The 14,304-nt window shown below is 36.1% G+C and overlaps 1 protein-coding gene across 1 annotated transcript in view; it reads right to left on the minus strand.

Annotated features, from left to right (window-relative positions):
* The window catches only part of TRHDE (thyrotropin releasing hormone degrading enzyme), a 439,831-nt gene that overhangs the window by 44,341 nt on the left and 381,186 nt on the right, over nucleotides 1-14,304 (minus strand). Inside the window, exons 13-15 of the mRNA XM_025284466.3 lie at nucleotides 3,326-3,473; nucleotides 1,360-1,457; nucleotides 801-908 (exon numbers count right to left, since the gene is read on the minus strand). Coding sequence (XP_025140251.3) covers nucleotides 801-908; nucleotides 1,360-1,457; nucleotides 3,326-3,473 — 354 coding nt within the window. The remainder of the gene's footprint in view (nucleotides 1-800; nucleotides 909-1,359; nucleotides 1,458-3,325; nucleotides 3,474-14,304) is intronic.

A 14,304-nucleotide genomic window follows, 5' to 3' on the forward strand; every position in this document is an offset into this window, starting at 1 on the left:
TGAACTAATTACTCCTTAAATCCTCACCCCTCTGATCAGACTCTCCTTAACAAGGTGACCAAAGACTGGAGAAGTGTGATTGAAAATTTCCCAGAATATAAAAAGAAATGGAACATAATGATCTTTGGAAATTCAAATACACCTAAAATATTTTTAAAAACTATAGTATGAAAATCACTGATCTTTGATTTTGCTTATGCTTCATATTTTTTCATTAACATTAAGTGACATTTAGTATAATATTTAAGTCGAAAATAATTCTATCAAATATTTTTAACCTCATATAATATATGAAAATACAGTACTGTGAAATTCCAAGATAAGACACAAGTTTAAGGTTTCTATCAAAGGTCGCTGAAAGACTAAAGGTTTTTCATAACATTTTTGTCTTTAGGTTTTACAATTAACATTTGCTATGCTGCTTCATTTATATCAAATGCTCACAGTTGTTTTATAAATAAATACCACAACCTTTCTAAGGAACTTCAGAGTTTGACCTAAATTCAATTATTTTTTTTTCATGGGACAGCAAAGCTATCAAGATTCGAAATAAGGTGACACCGTATATATGAAGAATAAGGGCCTGGCTTAAGAAGGTAGTTTAAAACTAGATAAAATATTCCAAAGAGATGTACACTGTGGCTTCTGTGTGGCTGCTTGGTAATCTGTGAACCTGAAACAAAGTTCTGCAGTGTTTTTAACTTGTCTTGTTTTTCTCCAGTTAATGAATGCAAAGCATCCACTCAGAATCTGAAAGTAGTACATACCACATCAGAAAAATAGGACTGGGTTCAGCTTACCTGTTCCTGTTGCTGGAAATCCAGTCTGAAATAAGTGTTGATGCTTGTTGGTGGCAGTGTTTGTTGCCAAAGCTACATGCCAGCATTATAACTTCTCTACGCAGTTCTCTAGGTATCATCAAAAGGAGAAGAAAAGCCAACAGTGTTAATATCTGGAGAGAACGGGTAACTCAGTACACTACATTAGAGTACATGTGTAAATAATTAGCACAAAATAATTTTCAGACACGGGGATTCCATTTTGCTGAGTAAGAAATAATTAAGCAGGGTGGGAGCTGTGCATAAAAACGTCTTCTCTGGAAACGGTTCTCTAGTGAGGGGTCTAGGTTCAGATATCAACTACCCGTAGAGGCAGATTTTAAATTAAAACACGGCCAAGAAAAGCCTTTGTTCTCAGTACCAGGTGGTGGAAACCGTGCTGTCCACCAGCAGTCCTTCCGGGAAAGGGAAATGAAAGATGCAGAATGAAAGGCCGTCTCACGCTGCGACGGTCACAGTGGTTCTAGTGGCGTGTCACTGTACGGTTCTGGGGGGAGCAAATAAGAAAATAAAACCATACTCGTGTTGGTAGGACGCTTGGACAAGAGATCCATTAAAATTGTTTTTTGGCCAACCAAGCTTGATGTACGTCGTTGCAACTTGCTTTAAAATATATTCCTAAATGAAGAGTCGGAGAAATAAAGATAATGTTACTTTCAATCACTTCACTCTGACAACTGAAATTATATGTAACTTAAAATATTTTCCAAATGAACCTACTTTGAATATCTGTAAAATTATGGATATGGTAAAGCTTTATTACAATTTCATTTGATTTATTATTTCAAACATAGAAAATAAATATAAAATACAGTTGCAATGGTGGAAGTCTACTCTTTACTGCCTACTGAAAAATTAAGCAATTTTCACTATTAAATATTTGAGATGACAATTTTTGTAGCGAAAAGGAAAGTAAGATATTGATAATGAATCCATGTATACATAGTTACATATGTATATAGATATAGTTTATGAAAATGAGTACCTAATCTTTATCATTTTATGTAAATAGACCATATTTAATGCAAAACTATTAGATAAGCCCAGCCTTGTTGAACCTGACACACACACAAGAGATTTACTCTTTAGTAAAATGATGTAGTATTACTGCTTCAAAGTCAAAATCCATTCATCTAATGATGTAATTATATCATTAGTCGTAATGCAAGATATGTTCTCCTCACTTTAATGTGGTCCTTGAATTTTGACAAAGGAAGCAAAACAATGAAATTACAGTAAAACAATTCTTAACTATTACTGGAAATGAAGTGTCTGACATGATGTACTATCTAAAGTACAAATATACACAAGAATGTAAATTTGTTTTACATAACATGTTTAATATTACGGTGTCTCTGTGTTAAGGAGAAAAGAGAAGGGTAATAAGCCTTTCTCCAGTAGATAAAAATGATACCATAACTGTATTGAGACTTGTATGCACGTCTGCTGCAAAGGCAGACTAAAACAAAACCAATGACAATGAACAGTCAAGCCAAGACTATTCTCATTAAAAAAATTGTTAAAGCCTGCTTTCATGCAGGCTCAGGATAAGATTTGAAAAAGTGACTCTTAGGGACATCGCAGTTTAGATGACTCTAATAAACAGCTTTCATGTCAGAGCCATCTTGCCTCAAGTCACTTCAAATTCATAGGTTAATTAGCAGAGCCAGTATGTTATAAATTAGGAAAATTTTATAAGACACGGAGCAGAGTCTTCAAATAAGTGAAAGGAAAATAAATAATGCTCAATGGTGATAGCAGTTACAGAGATACATTCTCGCATGCAAAATTTCACTGGTGATAAGAAATTTTGGAATCAAAAGCTCATTAGCAGTGCTTAACCCTAATGCTATTCAAAATGATTATTACATTAGATTAGGTGGTGTCAACTGTGCAGGTTTGGTTTTCCAGCCCTTAGGCTTAGGAAATCTGGTCAGGTAACATGTTGGAATGTTTGCCATGTCTTCAGGTCTATTTGGATTAGCTGTTGTTTGCTCTCCTGTATCTCCTTGGACCCAATTATGAATAGGCTTTTGCTTCAATGTTGATCTTAACCTTGTTAATTAAGGAAGTGAATTGAATTTACTATGCCCCTTTGGATAAAAATAATGACCAAGAATCTTTACTGAAACTGTCTATATTCTGTGAAGATTTTTGCCCTCCCTCTTCCAGGTTAAGTCCCCTGTGAACACAGAACCCTTTAACTCTAGGGAAGTAAGTTTGAACTTTAAGGATTTGTTATGTATATTTGTTCTTAAATTCTGAGGCATTTAAGCTTAACTGACACTTTTAGGCCAAAAAAGAAAAGTAGCTTGTATTACATTTCTTTCTTCAGAATTTGCCATTAGTGCCATACAGAATCAGAACAAAAATGATAACACAAATTAGAAGGAACTAAAATAACTTGGGATCAAGTTGAACATAGTAGATAATGAGAAAACAGTTTATCTTCTGAAAAGAAGAAAGAAGAAAATATATCTTTTTACATTGAAGATGTTGTATTTCTCCATGCGGTCCAGTAATTTATCTAGAGGGTAAAGAGCTCTGCTGGCAGCGTGCCAAGGAAGAAAATCCTTTTCCTCAGACAGGTATCTGACAATCTCCAGGGGAATGCTCTGAGGCAAATACCCAGCTCTGCACAAAAAAATTTAATGTTAATTATATGCAGAAAAGATACATGATGAGGCAAAAATGAAGATTTTGTGTATGCAAATAAAAGGCAGAAAGCAAGATTCATCACAGTATAAAGAAGCCATACTCAGAACTATAAGAATAAAATTACTCACTTTTTAAATATAGTCCTACTTAGGATGCCAATGCCCCTTAATATATACAGACTTAGAGAGTAAAAAAATTGCATGAACACAAAAATATCAGCATGCATGTTTTTAAAAAGGAAAGAATTGTGGGACTTGAATAAAATCAACTCTAGGTATTTTCTTCACGGAAACCATTCAGAGGTCATGAGTTGTTGAAAATAATTGATAACGGAAATGAAATTCTGGGTTCTCAATGCATTTGTTTTACTTTTCATGTACTTCTGTATAATGACACCTAATCCAGGTTGTCCTCAAAAGGATAATCAAATCAAAATAGCAACTTCCAGTTTTGAGTGTATTTGTTACATTACCATACAAACATCTTTCAAAACTTCCTATTAAAAACAATTCTATCAATATAGCACCTATGAAGAAGAGCAGAGTTAGATTTAAAGTTTAAATTACAAAAAATGTTAAAAAAAATAGACTCTTCCTCTTTATTATTTTCAATAGGTGCTACGTCACCATGGGGACCAATGTCAGATTCTTTGGAAAATAGAAACAGTAGCTTTTAAAAACTGTCTGATCACATGCAGCCCACTTTTAAAGACGGTATATTCAAAAAGGGATCCAAAAGAAGTGAATATCCCTACACTACAGTGGACTGCATAGAAAATCCTCACAAATCAAAGCAATATGAAAAACAGTAAGGAGTACATTAAAAGATGGCCTTAGCCTTAATGTCCCTGATGCATACACAGGGTGACACCATGCATTTGCTGATTTTTTACATTAATAATCAACTGAATATAGACTTCTAACACAGGGGGCAGGTAAATATGAAAGCAAGTAAAGCCTGGTTCTCTTCTTTACTTACATTTCACACCATTATTTTTTGTGGCATCACAAAATTAGATGGACTTTTTTATTTGTGTTTGGTAGAAGGTGGACAGGGAGGGAGCAAAGTCTTCTCACCTTCATTTCCAGCAAGTTTGCCAGATTATTTAGTCTTTACTAATGTGATAAGCAAAAACTACTCTATGCACAAATATTAACTCGCAGCTGTGTTTATAATGTTCATAATAAAAACCAACTCTGAAGATTCTGCTTCAGTTTTCTTTGGATTTAATAAATGAACATACATCATCACTCTAATGATTTGATTCACTCTTGGTATAAGATCAACCATAGCTAACACCTGACATAAATAAGAATGGTGAAAATAACCCCGAATTTCCACATTTCCATAAAATTCCTTGAAGTTTGTATGCTTTAGACTCCACCTAGGTTTGTGCTACTTTTCTTGTACACTTTCTATTTTATACATCCTTACAAAAATAGCATGAAATTAGGCTAAAGGCAAGAGTAATTAAATAAGAAACAAAACTTCATATTTTTGCTAATGTAGCATAATAAAACAGTTAAATTTTGCCTACAGGGGTTGTAAAATAATGATGTGGTTTTCTTCCTTAAAAATAACACAGCCTCCAATACTTCCGATTTCATAATTTGTTTTTCCTGAACTTTTATCCTAGATCTTAACTAGCATGGTGATCATAAATTTGTCTTCTCTAAAATTATAAAATCTGCATGGATTAGATAATTTTAGAGTTGAAGAAGATTTATCTAGAACCCATTATTCTTTTATTGAGGAAATAAGAAAAAATTATGTATTTTTTTAAAAAGAATCTTTAGTAAGTAGCTAATTTATTAGAGTCCTTCAGCTGAGTTTGGAAAATCAAGAAAGGTGTTTGGGTCTATTTTCTCATGGATTTAAACACACTACCTCTTGTCAGTTACAATTTATTGTGTATTATTTCTTCTTTATAAATGGATGGACATCTTTCAATGACTTATGTTTTGGAAGCAATATGACTACAAATAAAAAATATGACAAATAATGTTATGAAAAGAGACTTGGTCCAGAAAAAAAGAGCCTGAAACTGAGGAAGAGCCTGAAAGCCTGAGTGCTCGCTGTACAATCAGGTCCGTCCATCTCTCCAAGCCTCACATTCTTTATCTGTGAAATAAGAGGGTTGAACTAGGTGATATCTTTTTTAGGTTTTGAAGCTAACCCTTTTATTCTAACCCACTTACTTATATTTTAGCCTGCTTAAAAAAATTATCACCACAACAGGGGCATAATGTGTTTACATAAAATTTTGGGAAAAAATGCCTTTTCATTTTCATATTCCCCATTATTCAGCTGTTTGATATGTACAAGTCTTCTAAGAGTCAGAGCTTAAATCTAGGTTTTATAGGACACTTGACATAGTGTAATAAAATTAAAGCAAAGCAAGCCTAAGAGAAATTTAAGTAATGACCAAGGCAAGTGAAGTATTCATTAAATCAAGAAATAGAGCAAGTTATGTTTTGAGTCCTTAAGGAAAAATTGCTAACTGTGCACCAAAATCCATGCCCTCTTTCACTTCCTGGAATAAAGGATAATTCTCATTTCCTTGGTAGCTAGTTGTGGTCATGTGACTAAACTGTAGCCTATAGAGTATTAGCGTTCCTCACTGTCAAGGTCAGCCCATACACACCTTCATTAGTCCTCCATGTCCTTTCTCCCTAAAATGAATCTTTCAGAGTGACCCTGAATAGAACTCTTATACTGAATATGTGAGAAACCTACCTGGGTGTCTGAATGACTGCATCCCCAAATACCAGTTCTCATACCCAATTCTGTTTTGTGTGCAGGAAGTACACTTTTATTGCTTTTTTTTTATACAAATATATCTTTGGGTATGTTTTATTTAAAACAATTAACCTTCTCTAATGCACTCTTTAAATAGAATAAGAAACAGACTACTCTCAAATTGCCCTCATTTTGTGTTGTTACAAACATAGGTAAGTAATTATCTACTATATAATTCAATAAACTTGCATTTAGCCTGCTAGATCAAAATATGTAGCTATACTCAATTGGGTAAGAGGATAATCAACTTCATTACAAATTAAGACTTGTAAGAGATAATGTTGGTGAATAAGTTACCTAGTTTAGATATGTGCTTGTGTAATTGGCTGGTAATGATATGTGTGATTAGCACTACTGATAATGCAATCAATATAGGGGAAGTGTGTAGAATCCTAGTGAATGGAACACTACATTAGCTCAAAGTAATCAGCCCAGTAGGGAGCACACTTAGGGTCCTGACGCTGAAATGCAGTTTCCTTAAATTTGCATCATCACAGGGAAATGTTACTAGAAAACGTGATGGGGGGAACAAATTTTTAAAGAATAGTGCATGTATAACTATACGGGGTTTTCCTCTTTTAGGAAGAAGCTGTAGATGATATTTATCTTCTCTATTCTTGAGGTGAGGCTTGGCATAAAAAATTAGTTTGGAATCAAGACAATGGGATAAACATGTGAATAGATGCTCAACATCACTAATAATTATAGAAATGCAAATCAAAACTAAAATGAGGTATCACCCCACACCAGTCAGAATGGCCATCATCAAAAAAATCTACAAAAAAATAAATAGGGAGGGTGTGGAGAAAAAAGAACCCTCTTGCATTGTTGGTAGGAATGTAAACTGATAATAGCCACTATGGAGAACAGTACAGAGATTTCTTAAAAAACTAGGAATAAATCTACCATATGACCCAATAATCCCACTACTGGGCATATACGCTGAGGAAACCATTACTGAAAAAGATACATATACCCCAATGTTCACTGAAGCACTTTTTAGAATAGCTCAGACATGGAAGCAACGTCGATGTCCATCAGCAGACGAATGGATAAGGAAGTTGTGGCACATATACACAATGGAGTATTACTCAGCTATAAAAAGGAACACATTTGAGTCAATTCTAATGAGATGGATGAAACTGGAACCTATTATACAGAGTGAAGTAAGTCAGAAAGAGAAATACAAAAACTGTATATTGATACATATATAGAGAGAATTTAGAAAGATGGTACTGATGAACTTATTTGCAGGGCAACAATGGAGAAGCAGATATAGAGAACAGGCTTGTGGACACAGTAGTGGAAGGAGAGTGGGCCAAACTGAGAGAGTAGCATTGAAACATATACATTACCATGTGTAAAACAGCTAGTGGGGAGTTACTGTATAACACAGGGAGCCTAACCTGGTGCTCTGTGACAACCTAGAGGAGTGGGGCAGAGTGGGAGGCGGGAGGGAGGTTTGAGGGGCGGGGGGGCATGTGTAACCTATGGCTGATACATGTTGATGTACCGCTGAAACCACCACAACATTGTAAAGCAATCATCCTCCAATTAAAATAAATAGTTTTTTTAAAAAACACTATGGGGAAGACAAGCAAATGAGGGAAGTTTAAACAATGGATAAAAGATTGCCTGCATACACCTATACAGTTCTTCCTCCCATCCCTGTGTCTCTCCCAACACACACATACCTTCTGCTCTTCCTTCTCTAATTACTGGAGCTTACAATGGGATTTATCTTTAGGCATGCAAGAGGATATTTTATAAAGGAAGGACATTAAAATCAGACTATATTAACTGATGTTAAAATGCACTGACCTTAGCTGGCTTTATTTTCACACAAGATCTAAAACTACTTTTGAATTCCTGTGAATGTTAACTCTTAAATCTTCTGTGATAGGTGGCTTGTACACATAACCTATTTGACAATGAGTTTTCTTTAAAAGTCATCAGTTTCTGGGTGCTTGAAACTTAACGAAAAGTAAAAAGCACAACCTTCAGACTTTTCAGAGCATCATACTCCAGTCTTCATTAATTGAATATATATTTAAAAACAATAAATAGCCTACTACATATCTCACCATACATGCAGAAGACACTATAACTGTCCCTTAGGGCATAGATGTTTTGAAGCAATTACTGCAATGCTTAATTAATGCTTCTTAAGCTTACTCTTCTATCTACTGTTCTTTGCTATTCATTATTGTAAGACTTTTATGTGCTCTTTGTGGAAAGATATTGTGGTGGAGACTGAAAACCCCACTTGTCCACAGAGCACCACAGAATAAAGAGGGAACTGCACAGAGGAGGTATCTGTGTCAACCACAGGTCCTTGTGGTCAGTTCCTAGAGAAAACAAAGATATGGTTCAGTTCAGTTCAGTTCAGTCGCTCAGTCGTGTCCAACTCTTTGTGACCCCATGAATCGTAGCACGCCAGGCCTCCCTGTCCATCACCAACTCCCAGCATTGGCAAACCGTTGTCCGCAGAGACAAGAAAGAATTACAGTTGGTCCTTCACACCTACAGGTTCTGCATCAGTGGGTTCAACCAACTGTGGTTCAAAATATTTGAGAAAAAAAATTCCAAAGTTCCAAAAAGCAAAACTTGAATTCACTGCATGCTGGCAAATATAAACAAAGCAGTTATACCGTATTAGATATTATAAGTAATCTGGAGATTATTTAAAGTATATAAAAGTACTATGTATGCCATCTTGGGCTTTCCAGTTGGCACAGTGGTAAAGAAGCTGCCTGCCAATGAAGGAGACACAAGTTTGATCCCTGGGTCAGGAAGATCCCCTGGAAGAGGAAATGGCAACCCACTCCAACATTCTTGCCTGGGAAATCCCATGAACAGAGGAGCCTGGCAGGCTATAGTCCATGGAGTTGCAAAGAGTCAGACATGACTGAGTTACTGAAGATACACATATATACTATGCCATTTTATACAAGGGATCTGAGGACTTTGATATCTGTGGGGGTTCTGAAGGCAATACCAGAGTATACCAAGAGATGGCTTACTTGCTTGTAGCCCCACAAAATTAGGAATGTGAAAAGTTGCACACAAAAAAAGAGAGTTCTCATGGCCCCTTCTCCTCCTGCTCCTTTTCTTCCAGAAAGCCCACTTCCAAAACTGACTCAGGCACTTAGTTTATGATTTCACATACACTTTGATAACACCCCTATTAATAATAAGTATCATGATATTAATCAGAATTTTATCCTAATACTACTTTCTTACTCACTGAACTTAGATCTCTAAAGAAACCTGCTTTTTATCCATCTTTTTACACCCATAGCCTAATGCAGAATCTAGTTCAAAATAAACATACTCAATATACATACTCAAACTAAATTAAATCATGGCAATAATGTCAGTTCTTAAAAACAAGAACACTTTGCAAGTATATTAAAACAAACATTGCTACCATTTCTTAATTAAGTATTTTCTAAGATTAAATGATACCAGAGAAAATTCTGAGTGATCTTTGTATTTTTGCTCATCTTGTTTACTACTGATACACATAATAGAAGACATGAAGGCCATTGCTATCTAGCCAATAGCTTTGAATAAACTAGTCTATATAATAAAGTAAACTAGCCTTATAGCCAGTGAGAAAGCAAAGGTATTATACAACACCGCTGTTCTGTTCTTTCTGATTAGCAAATGACTCCTACTCTCCTAGAAGTGTTATTACATAGCAGGTACTTAAATTGAGAGAGAGCTTAGGAGTCTTTCTTCTGTTCAGTAAATTGACATGGGTCAAACTACATGATCTCCAAGTCCCCTTCTTCAGTAAATACTTAATAATTAAAAATAAAACATCCAAAAACAATTTTTGCAACTTGTATAGTTCCACCACCACCTCCATCACAACCACAACCATCCTTTCTTTTCCACACACTTGTTTCTTCATTTCCAAACATAATTTCTCAAGAAATCAGTCATTATGTAAATATAGTGGGTCCTCTAGGCACTCAATAATGTTCAGAAGCAAAGTCAATGTTTGGTCGTTAGTTGGAAAAGCCAACAGATGTTAGCTATTTTCCCCAAAGAGTAAAAGTCCTTAGCTTCATGGTCAAAGTCAACTAATTTAGTTCATTTTACATTTTAGAAAACTATCAACTTAGCTAAGCTATCCTATATTGAGGGAGCTCCCAGGTGGCTCTGTAGTAAGGAATGTACCCACCAATGCAAGAAACACAGATTCAATCCCTGGATGGGGAAGATGCCCTGGAGGAGGAAATAGCCACCCACTCCAGTATTCTTGCCTGGAGAATTCCATGGACAGAGAAGCCTGGTAGGCTATGGTCCATGGGGTTGCAAAAGAGTCTGACACGACTGAGCGACTGAGCACACACACACATCCTATATTGAGGAATTACTGTATTCCCTTGGTGACTCAGATGGCAAAGAATCTGCCTCCAATGTGAGAGATCTGGGTTCGACCCCCAGGTTGGGAAGGTTCCCTGGAGAAGGTAATGGCTACCCACTTCGGTATTCTGGCCTTGAGAATTCCATGGACTGTATATCCATGGGATCACAAATAGTCGAACACGACTGAGCAATTTTCACTTCACCTATATGTTATGAAATGACAGTCTGTTTCTGTGTATTGTCCTTAAAAGCTTCAAGATCAGTACTGTTATGCCCATTTTTTAGATTGTTATTATTCAGTCACTGAGTGACCGAACAACATATATGTATATACACATATATATAGTCTAGTATACATACACATATATGTATACTATATGTTTACATACACATATATATGCATATATATATTGTCTAGTATACATACATATACATATTGTCAAGTAGTATATATATGTAACTAAACAGTCACATGCGAATCTTTTGCAACCTCAAGGTCTGTAGCCCACCAGGCTCCTGTGTCCATGGGATTTCCAGGCAAGAATACTGGAGTGGGTTGCCATTTCCTTCTCCAGGGTATCTTTCTGACCCAGGGATTGACCCCTCATCTCCTGCATTAGCAGGTGGATTCTTTACCACTCAGCCACCAGGAAAGTGCTATATATGTATATATATATATTGGCTGCACTTTGTGGCATGAGGGATTTACATTCCCTTACTAGGGATTCAACCCTGTGCCCCCTACAGTGAAAGTGTAGAGTCTTAACCACTAGACCACCAGGGAAGTCCTTTTTTTTTTTTTTTTTTTTTTAACGATAGCTAAAACTTGTAGAAGAGAAGCACCTTGCCAAGCTCATTTGATGAATAAGTGATAGAGTTGGAATTCAAAGTCAGGACTGACAAGAAGCTCCCATTGTTCCCCTGCATGAGGTTCCCTCCCCAAATACCACTTTGAAATAGGGTTAAAGGTTTTCTTTCTCTCTTCCTTTAACATCTGTTTACATGTCATAATCACAGCATGTATAATCCAGATGCTGTGCTGTGCTCAGTCATGCCCGGCTCTTTGAGACCCGGTGGACTGTAACCTGCCAGGCTCCTCTGTCTATGGGATTTCCTAGGCAAGAATACTGGAGTGGGTTGCCATGCCCTCCTCTCACATCCCAGACCAAATCACAAATAAATACCTAATAAAATCTCAGTGCTTTGAAGGGGAAGTAAGCAATGTTAGGGGAAGGAGATTTATGGGGAAATAATTTAAATAGAGTGTTTAGGGAAAGGTCTCCCTGAGGACATCTGCATGAAATGAGAGAATGGTTTGCATAAATCCGGGAGGAGGGGAATTCTGACCAAGGAAACAGCAAGTTCAAAGGTCCTGAGACAGGGACAAATTTGGGATCTTGAAGATAACGAAAAGGACTTTGTGGATGAAACAGAATAAGCCTGAAACAAAGAGGAGGGACTGAGCTTGCAGAGGTTGGTGGCGCTAAATCATGACAGTTCTAATAAATAATAAGGGCTTCAGATCACTTTTCTATGGGTGATGAGAAGCCACCACAAGTTTTTGAGCTAGGAAATAGCATGATCTGATTTATGCTCTAGAAGGGTGACTGACTGGAATAGAGAGCAAACTCAAATATGCCATGTGGTCTTCCAAGAGAGAAGGAAGTAAAATATGATTGTCCAGTTGATCTCCCTCTCTTACTATATGAACTATATTCATGAGAGGTACATAATCTAGTGAGTGAAACTGATGACATGAAAACAGACATAATGTTTTATTTTGTTTTTAAGATAGGTTATGCATGAGATTTGTTTTAGAAATAGGTTCTTATGCAGGTATCAGAAAAAAAAAAATCCAGAAGCTTATTCATGCATTTTTTATTGCTGCTCAATTTGCTAAAAACAGCATCAGATGATATGGGAAGGTCACTGAGAAATCACTTAAACAAGAACACATTTTAAAAACACATATACTGTATATATGAGAAGTTATTTATTCCACTTTGAGTTAGAGATTTATTCCAGAATTTAAATACAGAAAATAGCCTGAAAGAGCACCAGAAAAAATTACCCACATAGCCTATAATTTCCATGGAAAATATCAATACAATTCTTAAAGTTAGTATGGAATCCTTCTTTCTAGGCAGTGAAATTTTCCAGTGCTCCACAGAGCCACATGGGACTGTAAAGAATAAAAAATTACATCATGATTTTGCAGAGTTTGTGTTTACTGACATCAGGATATCAAATCATTAGCCTAAAGGTCCATAAATCAGTGGAGTGTCTAACTTCCTACATGGCTGCTTTTTTAGAAAAATGTGTGAATAATAGGAAACTAAGAAAGATAAAAATATCACTCACACCAAGGTACTTAAAAATAACTGGGTATATCCCTTCTTGTCTAAAATTTATGTCAACATTTTGCTTTTTATATAAATTTTATTATACTATATGTAAGTTTACATATTTAACTTAATATTTTCCATGCTCTTGGGAATTCCTCATAATTACTTTCAGATTACTTCAAGAATATTCTATTGGGAAGATAAGTGAAGCTCACCATTGTTGTGCATTTTGGATATAAACACGTTTCACATCTCAAGTAACAGAACTATGGACATCTTCGGGCACAACGCTTTTACATGGCCTGGATGATTTTCCTTGGGTGAAACACCCAAATTAGAATTCTCATGCTACAAGTTATAAAATATTATGGTTCTTGGTTAATCTGAGTTCATGTGTTCAGGCTTCATTCATCGGCAACTGATCTCAGACAAAGGAAAAAAGACAGTGAGTCACTGCGGTGGCCAATACCGAGTCAGCACTCCCAGTGTGCTGGTCCCTACGCCACGTGCTGCACATACACAATGTTATCCTCATGATGACCTTCTGAGGTGAGCACCATTAATATCCTCAAACTACAGATCAAAACAGAGGCTCAAAAACATTACCTAAGCTCTCCAGGGTCATATTGCTAAGAAGGGTAGTGCTGTTATTTGAACCCAATCTTCCGCTCCGAGCCTGATATTTTTAACCACTATTCTGAAAGGCCTAGAATGTAACTTTTTTTATTCCTTTTTCCACCTTCTAGCTAAAAAAGTGAGCATCAGAATATGGGAAAAGCCAAGTGGGAATCACCTCTGGGGCCTTGAGAACAACACAACATGAGAACAGATGTGGAAAGAGAGACTGGTTTGGTACATGACTGTGACTTTGAAATGGGGGCTTAGTGGACTCACTGAAGATATATCTTAATTTAGACTTTGGTCATTTGGGCCTCTTCTGCCAAAATCACTTTCTTCATCACTGCCCCTCATTCCCTGGGTCCCTTCATTATCGTGTCTAATCTCTACAAGTCAAGGAACACCCACAGTTCAGACTTTGGCCTGAAAAGATTAACTCTAGTTAGCAGCAACATACCTATCATGAAGATCATGCATTGCAATAACACTTTGTTTTCAGAAATATTATTAATAGAAGTAAAAACAACAGAGTACTAGAGTATGGTCTAAAAAAGAAAGAGATAATCGCATAAAATTATGAGCTTTAATTTAAACAAGAGGAAATGTTTAAAATAACAGAAGATATTTTCCATATCAAGGTCTTACGGGAAAAGGACAAGTTAATG

Source organism: Bubalus bubalis, chromosome 4 (genome assembly GCF_019923935.1).
Source record: "Bubalus bubalis isolate 160015118507 breed Murrah chromosome 4, NDDB_SH_1, whole genome shotgun sequence".
Lineage (NCBI taxonomy): Eukaryota > Metazoa > Chordata > Mammalia > Artiodactyla > Bovidae > Bubalus > Bubalus bubalis.